This window comes from Chionomys nivalis, chromosome X, assembly GCF_950005125.1.
Source record: "Chionomys nivalis chromosome X, mChiNiv1.1, whole genome shotgun sequence".
Taxonomy (NCBI): domain Eukaryota; kingdom Metazoa; phylum Chordata; class Mammalia; order Rodentia; family Cricetidae; genus Chionomys; species Chionomys nivalis.
This window is the reverse complement of record NC_080112.1, coordinates 2,317,705-2,334,239: the sequence shown is the minus strand read 5'-3', so window position 1 is coordinate 2,334,239 and position 16,535 is coordinate 2,317,705. Positions and strand designations below refer to the sequence as shown.

At 48.2% G+C, this 16,535-nt stretch overlaps 1 protein-coding gene across 1 annotated transcript; it reads left to right on the top strand.

Moving 5' to 3' along the window:
• Positions 1-1,475: 1,475 nt before the first annotated feature.
• Positions 1,476-16,134, top strand: Zfp92 (ZFP92 zinc finger protein). Its single transcript, XM_057760485.1, has 6 exons — positions 1,476-1,685; positions 1,956-2,005; positions 8,454-8,515; positions 8,832-8,958; positions 10,177-10,275; positions 10,609-16,134. Exons 3-6 carry the CDS (start codon positions 8,483-8,485, stop codon positions 11,808-11,810), a joined length of 1,461 nt encoding a protein of 486 aa, XP_057616468.1. The 5' UTR covers positions 1,476-1,685; positions 1,956-2,005; positions 8,454-8,482; the 3' UTR covers positions 11,811-16,134.
• The last annotated feature ends 401 nt before the right edge of the window (positions 16,135-16,535 follow it).

Here is a 16,535-nt window from a genome sequence, read left to right as displayed (position 1 = left end):
ACTCACTCTGTAGATCAGGCTGTGCTTGGACTCACAGAAATCTGCCTGCCTCTGCCTCCCAAGTGCTGGGATTAAAGGTGTGTGCCACCGTGCCAGGCTCCTAAAACATTTTAAGTTCCCCTGATTGCTTCAGGAATTTGAATCCTGGAGTGGCCACAGCAAACAAGCAGAACCTGTAAGGACCTGACTCCCACACGCAACTCTAGAGATGGGAGTCTAAAGTCAGCGTGCACCCCTTCACAGGGACCAGGGGAGGACCTTTCCCAGCTCTCCTAGCAGCTCAGGGTGACCTCATCTCTCCATCTTTAATGGAGCCAACCTTCACAAGGATGTCTCTCATGTGCGGCCACGGGCCCAGGAGTCAGGAGGTGCACACATTATTCTGGGAGACCTGCCTGTCCAGCAGCCCCAGTGAGCGGGCATCTCTTCATTGAAACCCTCAGCTGAGGGTCCCTTGGTCCCTCCCAGCCTGTTCTAGGAAAGGGGCTCCAAAGCAGAGCTTGCTTTTGCCCCCTTATGCTCTCCACTCTTCATTGCCAGAAGCATCTTTTCTGGGGGGTCCTAGCCTTCCCCCTAAGCCTGGGACAAAGGACAGTAGGATCACGGACTTGCAGAGGACTCCTTGCCTTGGGCTTGGCCTGATCAGCTTTATAAGGGAAGATACAGCTCAGTTCCCAGCAGTCGGGGTTGGGAGGCATCAGTAGAACCAGCAATGTGGTTGATTTTTCCTTATTCTTTATCCTTTGCTCTTTGTCATAATTTTTTTTTCTTGGAAGATCTCAAAACTGTCCAAAGAGAAGTGTCCAAGCCCAGCCCTTGGGTTTCCATATTGGTTCCACTATGTAGATGGTGATCTGTGGGGAAATGGCACTCCTAATGGCTTACCCTGGGGGTCTGGCTTGTTGACCACATAGAGTAACCAGAGAAAGTCCTTGTGCTCAGTAGGGCACCTCCACTTTTTTCACTTCCTCTCTTCTCTTCATCTCTACCTTGCCACCTCCTAAATTCCCCTTCATGCCCTATACTCCCTTTCTGATCCTTTGTCCTTCCTGCTCACAGGCATGGTCTTTTATTAGGAGACCATGGCCCGGCCACTTGATGCTAGCAAAATGGATGGATGGATGGATGGATGGATGGATGGATGGATGGATGGATGGATGGATTGCTCAATGGTCTGATCCATGAGAGGTGCGTCACCAATGATATGGGGTCGACAGCCCTTGTCTACTTCAGGACTATGATATGGTGACCATTGAAACCCGTCTGCTTCAGAGTAACCCAGACGGAAAACGGAAGTGTCCCGGGTGCATGGGGGAGTGAGACCAGATGCCTGAGTGGGGCGGGAGCAGGACAGGAGCGGGCCGGAGCCGGCCGAACCGCCCTCCTGCAGCGTCGCGCATGCTCTGTGTCCCCCTTTGCGCCCCGTTCCCACGCCGCCGCCGCCGCCGCCCCCGCTCCGGCCCTGACTGCTTGCGCACCCCGCTCCTCCGCAGCAGCGGCAGACCTGGCTTATGGACAGCCACGCAGTATAAATCTCCTGAACAGAGGTGAAATCGACAACAGTTTGAGAGTTCTGAGTTTTTCAGGGGCGCCTCCCGGGAGAGCTTCTCGGAGGCAGCATCCTTAGCCTCGGTTCTGCCCACAGTAGGGTTACAGAGGGAAGACCAAACCTGCGTGGCGCGCAGGTAAGCAGACAGGCTGGAAAAGAGAGGCGCTGCGGGTCGCAGGCCCATCTCAGCAGCGGTGCGGAAGGGTGGGCACAGGTGGCCGGAGGTTGGAAAGTGGAGCGGTGGCGGAGGTGTTTGGGGAAGCCTTGGGCTGTGGGCCAACACTGGAAGGACTGGGCAGAGTGGCTCTGGAATGCCCCTTTCTAGCGCCTCGGGGAAGAGAAGCCTGCCTGGGCTGGGCTCTAGGGAACTGAAGCCATCTTTTTACGTTTCTCTCCTGATTTTCAGACGCTGACACAAGGTCTGGCACAGGAGCATTGCACTGCTGATCTACCCAGGTAATTTGGGTTTTGCACCCCGGGTGTGGGAAACTCCTCCAGGCAGGCTCAAATTGTGTGATCATGGCACTGTTACACAGGGGTGCCTGGCCAACAGTCCGCAGGCACAATCCCTAAGGGCCCCCACACTGAGACAGGACGTCAAAATCCTGTGGCTCTTAGGAGTGGAGGGTTGTGTGTGTTGACCAGTGCCCAGCGCGCTTCCCCCATTCAAGGGAAGAGCAATAAGCTTAACCAAGCCAATGCCTAGGAAGGTAAGAGCAGAGTGAGGTGGGAAAGGGGGTGAGAGAGTGAGCAGAGCTGAACAGGGAACTGCAGTGCTAGGATGACTAGTTCTGTCTATCAAGGATCTGCCAAGACCCATTATGAGCCGGGTTCTTACAGACTTCTCTGAGATCTGTCAGAGAAGGAGATGGCAAAAGTCTCTGCTCTACGGTTGGAGTTCTAGTGACAGCACAGACCATGAATCATAAAGAGCTTAAAATGGTAGCTGCATAGGATGAATGAAAGATAGTAGGAGCTGAAAAAGGCACAGTTGCAAGCTTAGGTGCTGTGACTAGAAAAGGCGATGAAATAATAAGCCACATGCTTCTGTTTTGGAAGAATATTCTAGACAGAAGGAATAGCTGGTACGAAGGTCCTGAGGCAAGAGTGTTCTGACTCCTGAGAGGCCAGTTAGACTACAGCTGAGGGAGGAATTGGGAAGGGCCTTGTGAGTTTACTCTGAGTGACAGTTTTGGTAAGGCTGTGGGCAGAAAAGGCCAGGATCTGGCCCACCTATTCAGAGGATCAGCCATGGTTGTCTAGACCAGCCTTGGTTCCTGCCTCCTAGAACTAAGCCTGGGGCCTGTAGTCACAGGGGAGACCCCTGAGGGCTTTGGCGGGACAGACTCCTCAGATGGCCCTCTCTGGCTCTTCTACCAGGTCAGGAGTGAGGGCAAGAACAGCAGGTGGGGCGGAGAAGAGGTATTTGGGAGTCTTGAGCTGCTAGACCCCAAGGAAAGTTCCACCCTAAGTAACCTACATCTCTCTTCTTGTAGATGAAAAGGCCCCAAACCCCCTTGTGATATAAATAAGGAGGATTCTGAATGTTTTTCTTGCTGTTTATTTGGTGGGGTTAAGGTTTCTCTGTCTGGGAAAAGTGCCCCACCTCGTGGTAGCCTGTAGGATGGTGCTCTGAGGCTCTGAGCACCACAGGTCCTGGCTTCTCACCCTCCTCCCCTCCTGCTCCTTGCAAGCAGGAGTGGGGGAAGCTGGTCTGTAAGCAAGACCCTTGGCAGGACCAAAGCCTAGGGGGAGGGGTTGTTCTGTTTACAGACTGATCTGCTTCCTAGATGATCGCCCTGAGACCCCAGCCTACTGTGCCTCAGACAGGCCCAACCTTATATGGGGACAAACCTGAGCTTCCAGGCTTAGAATCACCTTTCAGCTTGTCCTGTGTTCTGGAGGCCCACAAAGGTAGCCAATGGGAGGCAGATGTTCTCCAGTTCCACCAAGCTTCTTCCAGAGCTTACACACACACACACACACACACAAACACACACACACACACACACACACACACGAGCATGCCATCCAACAGACTGGAATTACATAGTAGTTACCTGGGATCCCCATGAGGTTTGTTGTGTCTTGGCAAGAGCTGAAATCATGCCTGACTTTCAGGGGGTAGGTCTCAAGGACAGACAATGATGTGTAACCCCCTTGTGTGACTATCACTTCCAAGGGTCTATCCTTCCACAGGTAAAACCATGTCCATGGGCCTGACTCTAAGGACACAGAAGTGTACCACCTCAAATGTGGGGAGGGATGGGCTGAAGCAAGTGGACTTCTGACTTCTCTGAAATGGATCGTGTCAGCATGGTGCCATTATAGTGGGAAACAAACCTGCATTGTTTTTGTTTAGTGTGAGAGAGAATGCACCATGATGCACACAAGATCAGAGGATAATTTGGAGAAGTCAATTTCATCTACAGATTTGCACCATCATATGTTTTGTTTGATTAAAATGTGAGTTCCAGAAATCAAATCCTGATTGTCAGGCTTATATGACTAGTGATTTTACCTGCAGAGTCATCTCCCTGGATCATGTTTGGGTTTTTTTGTTTGTTTGTTTGTTCAGTTGATTGGTTTTGTTTTTTGTTGTTTGCTTATTTTTGGTTTTTCGATACAGGGTTTCTCTGTGTAACCCTGGCTGTCCTAGAACTCTCTCTGTAGACTAGGCTGACCTCGAACTCACAGATCTGCATGCTGCTTCCCCATGTTCATGTTGTTTCTTTAAAACTATATATATGTTTTTCAAGACAGGGTTTTTCCATAGCTTTGGAGCCTGTCCTGGAACTCACTTTGTAGACCAGGCTGGCCTTGAACTCACAGAGATCCGCCTACCTCTTTCTCCTGAGTGCTGGGGTTAAAGGTGTGTGCCACCACCACCAGGCTTAAAACAGTAATTTTAACCTGAAACACTGGGGTCATCTCCTCCACACTCCTTTGGTGTTGTAGTGTATCAATAATGAAATGCAGATGTAACCCGTGGACATCCAAATGATCAAGAGAACCCCTTTCCCTTCTTATCTGTGTGTATGTGTGTACGTTTTTGTGTGAGATTTCGGATGCATGTCTATGCAGGGAGGCCAGAAGTCTATGTAGGGAGGTCTTAGCTGGTTGTTCTCTACCTCAGGTCCCCCTTCTTGGTAAGTAAGCACTTTATCAACTGAGTCATCTCCCCAGCCTCCTTTCCCTCCTTTTTTGATGAGGCAAAAGTCACTTACCATAAAAGACACCATTTGCAGGGCTGAAAAGATGACTTTATGGTTAGGAGCACTGGTTGCCCTTGCAGAGGGACCGGATTCGATGTCCAAAACTCACATGGCACCTCATAACCATCTGTAACTGCAATTTCAGGGGATCCAATGCCTGCTTCTGGTCTCTGTGAGCACCAATGATCCACTGATACACAAACATGCATGCAGAAAAATACCCATACACATAAAACAATAAAAATTTAAAAATTCAAACTTAAAGGCACTATTTTAAAGGAAGCTATCTAGTGCATCCAGTGCACTCACTGTGCTGCTCAGCCTGAATCTGGTCGGAGGGCATTTTCATCGCTTCATGAAGAAACCCCTGAATCCACTACGTCATTCTTCATATCTGGGCTCCCAGGCCAGCTTTCTGACTATGAATTTGCCTCTTTCAGACTCAGTATATTCTATAAAGATTTTGAGGGGGTTCGCTACACAGTGACATTGTAGCACAATAAAAGCAGCAAGAATTCTCTTATTTGTCCCCCTGAATGAGAGAAAACAGCCACTTGGGGCCACATGGAGGTGCATTTAGGGACAGGGAAACTGTTAGGATATCTTGTGCATAACAGGAATTGGACCAGTTCCCTGTGGGATTGTAGGAGCCATCTAGTTTTCTGGGATCTAGTCCCTGATTGAGAACCTGATAAGAAAGCAGCAGGGGCAGGGTGAGTATTTAGTGGCTGTAAAGACTGAGACCTTATAGGATGTGGTAGGAATGGGGGCTTAGCCACTGCCTTTAAAAGACAAAGATTTTAGCCACAACTAAAAACTAGGTCAAATCAGCTCTTGTGAAATGTCGTTACATCATATAAATGGAATCATAAAATATGTGGCCGTTTGTTTCCATATGTAAGGACATACACACATGGCAGCGCACGTGCACATGCATATAAGTATGTATGAAGGCCAGAGGTAGACATTAAGTATCCTCTTCAACAATTCTCCACCTTATATATGGAGAGATAGTCTCACTTAAACCCAGGGCTGCTCAACTGAGCTAGTTAGTGTTAGCTAACCAGCTTGCTCCAAGGATCCCTGTCTCTGTTTCCTGTGTACTGGGATTACAGATGGGCCAACACACCCACCTGGTATTTGTATAGGTGCTGGATATCCAGTCTCCATTCTTGACACTTGAACTATAACCCCACTGAACAATCTCTCCAGCCACAAATGGGGTGTGTGTGTGTGTGTGTGTGTGTGTGTGTGTGTGTGTAATATGAGTGTGTGCTTAAGAGTACAGGTTCTATAAAGGCCAGAGACGTCTGATCTCCTGGAGCTGGAATTAAAGATGGAAGTGAGACATCTGATAATGGGCACTAGGAATTGAACTTGGGTCCTCTGGAAGAGCTGCAAATGTTCTGAACCACTGAGCCATCATTCCAACCTCTTAAATGATCTTTTTCATGTGAGTCATAGAAAATTCATCAGAAGCCAGGTAATGGTGGCACACACCTTTAATCCCAGCACTCAGGAGGCAGAGGCAGGCAGATATTTGTGAGTTCAAGGCCAGCCTGGTTTACAGAGCAAGTTCCAGGACAGCCAGAATTGTTACAGAGAGAAACCCTGTCTCAAACACCCCTACAAAAAAGAAACTTCATCAGAAACATGACTTTATAATTGGTCAATGTTGATTGACAGTTCATCAAGGGATCGGGGGAAAGTTTAAATTTCAGGTAAATATTTGGCTGTCCTTGTGTTCCCTAGACTCCATCCCTTCTTCTTTTCTTCTGTGGCCTTATCACTGGCAAACAAACAAGCTTTAGTTGCCCACCAGGCACATCAAAACTCTTTCGAGCCATTGCCACACTCGATTTCCTCCTGGTTTCTCTGCTGCTCCACTCAGGACTCTCAAGTCTAGTTGAACAACATTCTTGAAATGGTCATTTGCCTGACAAGCTTCTATACTAACTGATGCACAGAACTCCGAAGCTAAAGTAAACTTTATCTATTCTGTCGACCTTCAAGCCCTTGGAATGAGAAACAACTTCCTGCTGCCCTCACCCAGTCTCATTGCTTGTGTCCATCATCTCAGTTCTTAGCAACACAAACACCACTGACAGAGAACCATATCCGGGACTTTTATTGCCTGTGTTCCCTTGCAACCACATTGCCACTCTCAGACTACCATCGCCTCATCAGAGTGCCCCCACTCTTCTCTTGTAGCTCACACTCCACTGTGCCTCACGCTGCCCCCACTCTTCTCTTTCTGCTCACTAGCAGCTATCACTCTGTACCTGGAAGTTGAATTGTGTGTCTGGAGTTTTTTTTTTTTAAGATTTAATTTATTATGTATACAATATTCTGTCTGTGTGTATGCCTTCAGGCCAGAAGAGGGCACCAGATCTCATTACCATGTGGTTGCTGGGAATTAAACTCAGGACCTCTGGAAGGAAAGTCAGTGCTCTTAACCACTGAGCCATCTCTCCAGCCCTGTTTTGTTTTGTTTTGTTTTGTTTTTTAACATGAACCCAGACACTAAAGGAAGAGGAACCCATAAATGGAGCTTCCAGGAATGTCTGGAAACTTGGAGGGATCAGAAGAAAGAGATTTAAGAAACAAAGGAAATGAAGGGGGTTGCAGAGACAGCTCAGCCTTTTAGAATACTGGCTGATCTTCCAGAGGATTGGGGTTTGATTCCCACTACCCACGTGGTGGCTCAAAACCGTCTGTAATTCCGGTCCCAAATGATCTGACACCTTCTTCTGGCTTCCTTGGGTACCTTGGATTATATGTATGGTACTTAAATATACACATAATCAAAATAAAATAAATAAAAATAATTTTTAAAAGAAGGCAATGATAGAGAAAGCCTTCTTTCAGAAGGCTGGAGAGAGCATATGAGCAAAGTTGGTATATGATCCCTGGATTTTGACCCACTCAATGGGCCAAAATAGAAAAGCATGAAAGCTAAGTTTGGGAATGTGTTGAGGACTGAATTGCCTTGTGTCTCTACAAAATGATCGCTTCATGTCCCATCCCCAACTGCCTGGGAAGATACCTTTACTTAGAAGTAGGACTTTGGAAATGTAAGGTTAAAATGAGACCATATTGGAGTATGGTAGGCCCTAATTCAATGAATAGTGTCATATAACACTAGGGAAATTTGGATCCAAGTGCACATAGAGAAGACATCCATGTGAAGATTCAGGAAAGCATTGGAAGGATGCAGCTACAAGTCAAGGATCACTGGATATCACCCAGTGACTGAAAGAGGCAAGAAAAGCAGCCTTCAGGATGAAAGGAGGACCCACCCACCCCCAGCACCCAGATCTCAGGCTTTCAACCTGCAGAACTGGGAGAAAATATGTGTGTATGGTTTTAAGCCCCCTGCAGCAGGTACCTTGTTGCAGTGGCCCCATCAAGATGTAAGGAAAGTGTAGTGATCTGTAGCCTAGGTGAAGCTTCCAGAGTGAGAAAACCCATTGCCTCGTCCTCCAAGGAGGGCGCAGAAACTGGCCTCTGGGAAAGAAATTCACCCTTTCTTTGGGACATACCTCATTCACACACCCCACAGCCTTCATTGTCTCACCTTGCTACTCTCTGGCAAGAAAAATAAAGCAGGTTTTGAAACAAGCTGAGGTTGGCTGCACCGAGCCACCCTGATCTCACTGACCCTCTTTGCTCTTCTCTCGGCCTTTCAGCTGTGCCCTCTGTGGTTGGAGCCCTGACTATGGCAGCCAGTCTTCTGAGAGCAAAGCCCAAGGTAAGTAGTCAGCCTCCCCCTTACTGTCCCCGAATTTTCCCAGAGCAGTTTTCCTCTGCTGCCTTGGATGTCTCAGGCCAGCAGAGTGCTTTGCCATCCCCGTTGCCCCCAACCCCTGTGGCTTGTTGCTTTCCTGAGTTCCCTTTGCTAGGTTTTCAACATCTGTCTGTTCCTCTTTCCTGTGGCAGTACTACTTGCTGCTGACTCGCTCCTGACTGCTGAACTCCCTTGAGGCAGGGGGATTCCCATGTTTTACTGTTTTCAACTAGACTTAACCTGGAATTTAATTCCCTACTACATAAATTGCTTGTTTTAGGTACCAATATCTTTTGAGGATGTGTCTGTGTACTTTACAAAGACAGAATGGAAGCTTCTGGATCTCAAACAGAGGAATCTCTACAAGCAGGTGATGCTGGAGAACTACAGCCATTTGGTGTCAGTGGGTAAGTGACCCTACCATGTACACACACCCAGTCCCACCTACTGTCTCTGGACTCCAATTCTGAATTTTTTTGCTTGTTGATTGCTATGAACCCAAGAATAAGTACATTTTTTATTTGACCCACACCTTGTAGATCAGCTGTGGTATCAAAAAGAATAATATGGACTTGTAAATGTTCAGGATAAATTCAGTAATGACCTTTCAGACTTATTTTGCACATAAAATCATAGATTGCCCAAAAATTTCTTTCTATAGATAAACAGATGCCTATTATACAGGAATATTTACTTGCAGAATTTTAGACTCATTTTATTTTTAACAGCAGATGTATTTGACATTCAACTTACTTTATAGAAGTTAGCAACATCTTCCACTTCCACTGCCTGTGAGACCCCATGCTAGGGCCAGGCAGTGCATTTGGTTTCCAAGCCTGGAGACATCTAGGCAAGAGCCCGGGCAACTTCCAGCCTGCTGCTCTCTTCTTTCTTCAACATGCTCCACCCTCCTGTGTTTGTGCATCTGTAAGAGGATGTCCATCTTGCCAGTTCCAGGCAAAACCAAGATCCACAGGTTGTGTGGATGAACTGAAAAGCACCAGGAAGTGAGTGAGAAGAGTAATGAGTCCCAACTTCTTCCTCTAATGAACAGAGTCTAAGCTGGGGCCATCCTCTGTTCTGGCATCTTTCTAGCTGAGATGGCTCCCTGGCTGGCTTTGAATTGGGTAAGGATTTGTGAGAATGAGCCCTCTTCCATTTTCTTTCTGACTCTACAGACCACCAATGTCTCCTCTGACCCCTTGGGGGGAGACTGGTTCCTTCCCTGGGTTCTCTTTGACCATCAAGAAAAAGTTGGGCACACATTTTCCCATAAAACTTCTGGAATTCTCACTTGAGTTTTAGTGGAGAAACATGGTGCCCCCAAGCACAAGACAAGGGCTAATTTTTCTTGGCTATACTTTCTGAGGAGGTCTTTGCTCTCTGAAGACACAGGCTGAACTGTTTAAAAATTATTCTGTCCAGCCGGGAGGTGGTGGCACAGGCCTTTCTTTAATTCCGACACTCAGAAGGCAGAGGCAGGCGAATCTCTGTGAGTTCGAGATCAGCCTGGTCAACAAGAGCTAGTTCCAGAACAGGCATCAAAGCTACAGAGAAACTTTGTCTCGGAAAAAAATTCTGCCCTTAGCTAGAAAGGTGCTGATTTTCTTCATTTCTATGAACAGGGTTTGCTTTCTCTAAGCCTAACCTGGTGTCTCAGCTGGAGCGAGGGGAGAAGCCCTGGATTGCAGACAGAATGGGGACTGCAGCAGCATCCTGTGCTGGTGAGCAAGGCGCCCTCAGCCAGCTTGCTAGTGGCAAGGGTAAAAAGTAAGGACTGGCCTAAGGAAAGTGGCGTAGACACTGAAACTTTGGGTGAAATGCCCTCTTTAGTGAGGGGTGTCAGCCTCCCTTGCTGGGGATGGGTGAAAAGAGACTTTACTGCCCTCTAGAAAGAGCAGAAGCTCTCCCTTCTGCCTGCCTGATGTGTTGTTGTTGTTATTGTTGGTGGTGGTGGTGGTGTTTTATTCTGCAGTTTCTTGGTGGGAAAATGAAAGAGGGGGAAGCCCTCTGGAAAAAAAAACCTGAAGTGACAGTTTGTGGCTCTGTCATTACAGGAAATGGGATAAAGAGCAAGATGCTGACTTCAAGGCCGAAACTTTTTGGAAGAGGGCTCCTCGGAGACACCTCGGGATCCATGGTGCAGAGGCGTCCTCACGACTTCAGGCCAAATTTCATTGTAAGGTACCGGCACTCCAGAATCGCCGATAAACGGTATCTGTGTCAGCAGTGTGGAAAATCCTTCAGCCGCAGCTCCAATCTCATCAAGCACCGGATCGTCCACAGCGGTGAGAAACCGTACAAGTGCAGCGAGTGCGGGAAGCTGTTCCGGCGGAACTTGGCACTGCAGGAGCATCAGCGCATCCACAGTGGCGACAAGCCCTACGAGTGCGGGGAGTGTGGCAAGACCTTCACGCGCAGCTTCAACCTTATCAAGCACCAGATCATCCACAGCAGCGAGAAGCCATTCGTGTGCCGGGTGTGCGGGAAGGTGTTCCGGCGGAGCTTCGCTCTGCATGAGCATGCGCGCATCCACAGCGGCGAGCGGCCTTACGAGTGCGGTGAATGTGGCAAGGCATTCAGCCGCAGCTCCAACCTTATCGAGCACCAGCGCACCCACAGTGGTCAGAAACCCTACATCTGCCAGGAGTGCGGCAAAGCCTTCAAGGGCATCTCGCAGCTCATCCACCACCAGCGCAGCCACCGCGGCGACAGGCCCTTCTCGTGCCAGGAGTGTGGCAAGGCCTTCCGCGGCCATTCAGGACTTAGCCAACACCAGCGAGTGCACAGCGGCGAGAAGCCCTACGAGTGCAGCGACTGTGGCCGGGCCTTTGGTCGCCGGGCCAACCTCTTCAAGCACCAGGTAGTGCATGGTGGGGTGCGTCGTGGCCGCTTAAAGGGACTTCGGCGCGGCTGCATGCTCCTGGAGCATCGGCGCGGGCCCCACGAGCCGCAGCCCCAGGAAGCCGGGGAAGGCAGCTCGACCGAGCCCCAGCTCATTGACGCCAATAAGAAGCCCCAAGTATGTGAGCGCTGCGACCAGGTCTTCGAGAACAAGTTGCTGCTGTGTCGCCATTTGCGCATTCATGACGACGAAGATGACAAGAAACAGAAGTCAATTACTGTGAGTACCTCAGGTTCGGAGGAGAGGTCGCTGCTCAGCCAGGATTTGGAATCCCAGCCCGCAGAAGGAAACGACAGCGAAAGCAGTGAAAGTTTCCTGTATGCCGAGAAGGCCCAGGGCCCATCCTCACCTTGAGGCCAGAAACAGGGCAGCAACTCAGAATGGCAGGGTGAAACAGAAGTAACTCAGAAGGACAGGGTACTCCCCACCCATCCACCCAGTGTAATCTGCCCTACTCTTTGCCTGATGAGTTGAAAAGGAAGGCTCCCTCCCTAGTCCTGGATGATCCAATTGATACCTAGAGGTTGCATGGGAAGGCTCCTCAAGGAGCCTAGGCAGGGTACTTCTGTGTGTGCTTGGGTGAATGAGTGCCTATGTGAATGGGGTCTCCAGGGCAGCAGATTTGCATAATACAGAGTTGGTTTCTACCATTCACAGGAGAATTGCTTGATGTGGTTGGGAAAGAAGGAGCAGAGTCCAGCCAACTCTAAGCACAATTACATTGAAGTTTACAGGGGGATTACCTGTGTGTCTTTTCTCTTGTTAATGTGTTAGTGGGGGTGGTTGCCTCCCGTTAAGAGTTGTTTGTGTTTCTAGATAGAATATACTAAAAGCATTTTATTCCATTAAAAGTTCATAAATTAGCCTGCTGTTCTGAAGCAGACTAGACTGTCTGTGAAAACTTGGGCCTTGTGTATGTGGCCCTGCTGCTGTTTGGAGGGTCTGTACCAAATCTTGCAGAGAGGTTAAGACCCAGGGAACCTGAATGTCTCCTTTTTGGGAATGGAGCCCCTTTTTTCTGGTCCCTCACAGGAACAGGATCTAAGACCTGGCAGCATTTATACCCCCACCACCCTCCTGGCTTCAGTCTCCTCCCTCGCACTCAGGGAAGGCCACATTGGCCATTCCTACCCCCTGCCCCAGTGCCTAAAGCTTCCAATTTGTCTGCTAATCCCTTTCAAGCCACCACTGTGTGGTGACAGCAGGTTAAGAATTCACACTTAGGTGGCCCCTGTAATGAGTCTGGCCAGACAGTTATCTTTAAGATGACATTTCTTAGCATATTAAAGTTGCCATTACTTGGATGTGCTTTTATTTGGGGGTACCATTAGTTGAAAATGGAGATTTTTGTTATGTGAGAGTGTTGGAGAATTTATCTTTTATAGAAATTCCTCACACACAGGGCGTAGCTCAGAGATGGAGTATGTGCCTAGCAGACTACAGGCCCTGTGTCCCATCCCTGCCCCTCCCCCAAGAAAAGCTTGGACAGGAGGAAGGGGCCTTTCCAACCCATGACTGATGCACATGGTGGCAAACCTAGCCCTGAATGATGATGTAACAACACCCACCTCCTTTCCCTTAAGCCTGGCTGGCTCTTTAGAAGGCACTTTACTGCAAAGGAAGCCAGTGGCAGTCCGATTCCACCTGTGCTGCCCCCAGGAGACCTGTCCCTTGGCATACTCAGCTCAGCATCCTGGGTAGCAAGCTACTTTCCAGTCCTCTCCTATCCCAGAGGAGAGAAAGATTTTGTCCCAAAGACTGCCTGGGGGTAGTTTGTTGGTACAGGTGAAGTGGAGACAGCTCTTGCACACTCCAAGAAAGAGTGGTGGCACCTCCCCTGCCAGCTGAGTGACGTTCAAAGATAGCTGCATCCTGCCAAGAGAATATGGGCAAACCTGGAAACCCAGGATGCTGGCTGGTTGGAGCCCTGGTCATAAGAATATACACGGGGAGGAGAAAGAGAGAGAGAGAGAGAGAGAGAGAGAGAGAGAGAGAGAGAGAGAGAGAGAGAGAGAGAGGAGAAAGAGAGAGAGAGAGAGAGAGAGAGAGATTTTATGTATATAAAATGTTTTGTGTAAAGCCCCAGTTTGTAACTTGCTGTTATCTCTGTGTCCTACAGTAGATCCCTGTCTCCTTGTCCTGTGATTGTTCTCCTGTCTGTGAGCCTGCAGCTGCTCAGCCTTGTGTCTGCACTCCAAGCCCCATGCCTGGGTACTAGTGAAAGAGCCTTGTTCCCTTGATCTGCTGGGTTTGAGTTATGTAGTGGTTGACTTCAGTGGCCCATGGAAGCAGTTCAGAGTATGCGTCACTTTGGTTTCCCAATAGAAAAAGAAATGCTAGGAACAGTGTCTTTTAAATCCCTGGTAAAGTAATTGCTGGATCTACTAGGCCTCACGCAGAGCAGGTGCCCACAGTGGGAGGCTCTGTGCAAGCTCTGGCACATACTTTTGGGTGTTCACTTCTAAGGCTCCAGGAAATAAATGAATGATGCCTATCTTCCGAGACAGTCACCAGCTTCTTTACCCAAGGCTGAGTTCCTAGAGGAAGGGTCGTGTACAGGCGTTTTCAGCAGGAAGTGGGTCTACCGGGAGAGCTGTAGAGCCCTTCAGAGGCTGGTTGCCTACATACATAGCAGCACAACTCTTGGTCCATTTCCTCCTTCAGTTCCTGTTCCTAGATGTTTTCAGCAAGCAAAGTAGTGAGTTCTCTCAGGTATGCTAATCAGGTATGCAAAATGAACAGAACAGGTTTCTCCTGGAAGACAGTCAAAAGTCACCAGAGGGACACTTGTGCTTTTCCTTGTTTCGTGCCTGAAGCCTGTGCTTCATCCCTCAAACTGGATGGGGAATGGGGCTGATCGTTCATTTGTGTGTTTTGAGGGGCAACTAGATTATAAAAGCTTAAACTATCAGAATCCCTGCTGTTTTCTAGTTCCTCCTCTTCCTGTCCTCCACCAAACTTTACCTTTTTGCCTTGTAAAAGACTTTGGCTGCTTTTCAGGTGCTGTGGGAACGGCATAGCAGTGTCCCAGGAAACTCATAGGTGGTCGTCTCGGAATTAATTTATCATGAGGTGGAATTTTCAACATCTTTGTTGGGTGAAAAGCCGACAGCTACTTGGAAAGGGGATCCCCCATGTAGAGAGGGCTTACAGTAAACAGACAGCTAGTGGGTTCAAGGTTACAAGCAAAAGTCAACTCTAACCTAGAAAGAGCCCAGTGATGCTAGAGTTATTGGGGAGGGCTTGCTTCCCATGTGGGAGGGCCTGTCTTAGTCTGCCCAGGGTGCAGGCTTTTCACAGGGCCCCCATACTGCAACTCTGAGACCAGGATTGCCCAGCAGGCTCCTTATCAGAAAACTTCATCAGTCTCCGAAGAGGCACCACAATGCCTGCCTTCTGTTTTTTCTGCTACCAAGTTTCAGGCAGCATGAAAGCACCCACCTTGCAGCTTTCCAGGCAAGGAATAGAATATAGGGATTTCAGGTGTATGTGTGTGGGGGATTGCTGAAAAGTGCCTTGATTGGGAGTGGGGAGGATGTGTATTAGGCAAACCTAGAATGCACACAGGACTAGGACAGTCCTGAGTCGGGAGGACTGGGACAGTCCTGAGTCGGGACCTCAATTACTGTAGAGTATGGAGCACCTAGGATGCCATGTGTAGGAAGTCAGACCCTAGCTGGTTCCATTTGAGGAGCAATTTTCCTAAACAAGAAATGAACTCAGTGTTAATGAGAACTGCTATGGGGTGTGAGTGAAACCTTACCAGCCACTCTGGTCATTTAGATAGTTTGGAGGTCTGTGAAATCTCTGCAGTGAGACAGCCACCATGAAGAGGTAGTGCGAAAGAAGAGGAAGGACTCGAATGACCCCAGCCACCTTCCTCTGAGTCCCCACTAGCCCTGGCATTTGTAGCTGCCTTCATGTTTTTTTGAGCCCCAATTCATCTGTGATTTCACAAAACAATTGCCCTCTGAGATTCCTGGACACTTTCTTTGTGATAGGATTTCTTTGGGGGGATGTTGTTTTAAGCTTGTATAACCCAGACTGGCCTTCGACTCTTAACCGTCCTGCCTCTAACTCTTAAGTGCTGGAATTACAGGTTTGGGCCACCATGCCTGGCTTCTGAAGACTTTTTACATTTGTATCAAGTAGCATCAAGTTCAAGGCCTTGCACATTTGTGAGAACAGTGCCTCCTTTTGTGTTCAATAGGACTGATTAAGCCTGGTCTCTCTCCATTACCCAAGAATGGTGAGAGCAGAAATGAAGGCTTACTGTGCATTTGGAGGCCTCCTGACTCATTAATATTCTTTGGTAGATTGGTAGGGGTATATACAGCTTAAAGTGTGCCATTGTGGATGGATTGTGATGGGTGTCTGTACCCTTAAAACCATCCTTATTGTCAAGTCAGTAAACATTCAGTATCTTATGATAATTCCTCCTTTCTGCTCCTCCCTGCCTCCTGTCCTTATAACCACTGCTTTCCATCACTGGTGATTACCTTCTTTGTAAGTGGACTTCCACATTGTTTGTCTAGTCTCTCAGTGCCATTTTTTAGATATTTCCAGGTGTTTGTGTGTATATCCACACTTGGTATTTATCTCATTGTATACATGCCCCCCAATGTCTGTTGATGCCTGTTAGTTAGTATTTACATTCTTTCCAGTTTGAGACAAATAAAGCTGCTATGAGTATTTGTATGCACATTCCAATGTGAACGTGTTTTTATTTCCCTTGAGCGCTTTGTTAGGAGTGGAAGAGCTGGTTCACATGGTGACACATTGTTTAACTTGGGGAAAGAACTGCCAAACATTTCCAAAGCACTCGCATTATTTCATATCCCTAATAGCTGTTGTATGAGAGGTCCAGTTTCCCCTGTCTGTCTTAGTGGAACCACTCTATAGTGTGGGGGAAGTTGTAACTAATTGTGGGTTTGATTTGCATTTCCTTCGTGACTAAAGCACTGAACATCTTTGCATGCACTTGTTGGCCATTCACATTTCCTTTGAAAAGTATGTTGATCTTTTGCCCATTTTAACTGAGTTGTTTGTCTTCTTACAAAGAATTACTGACATCCCTTC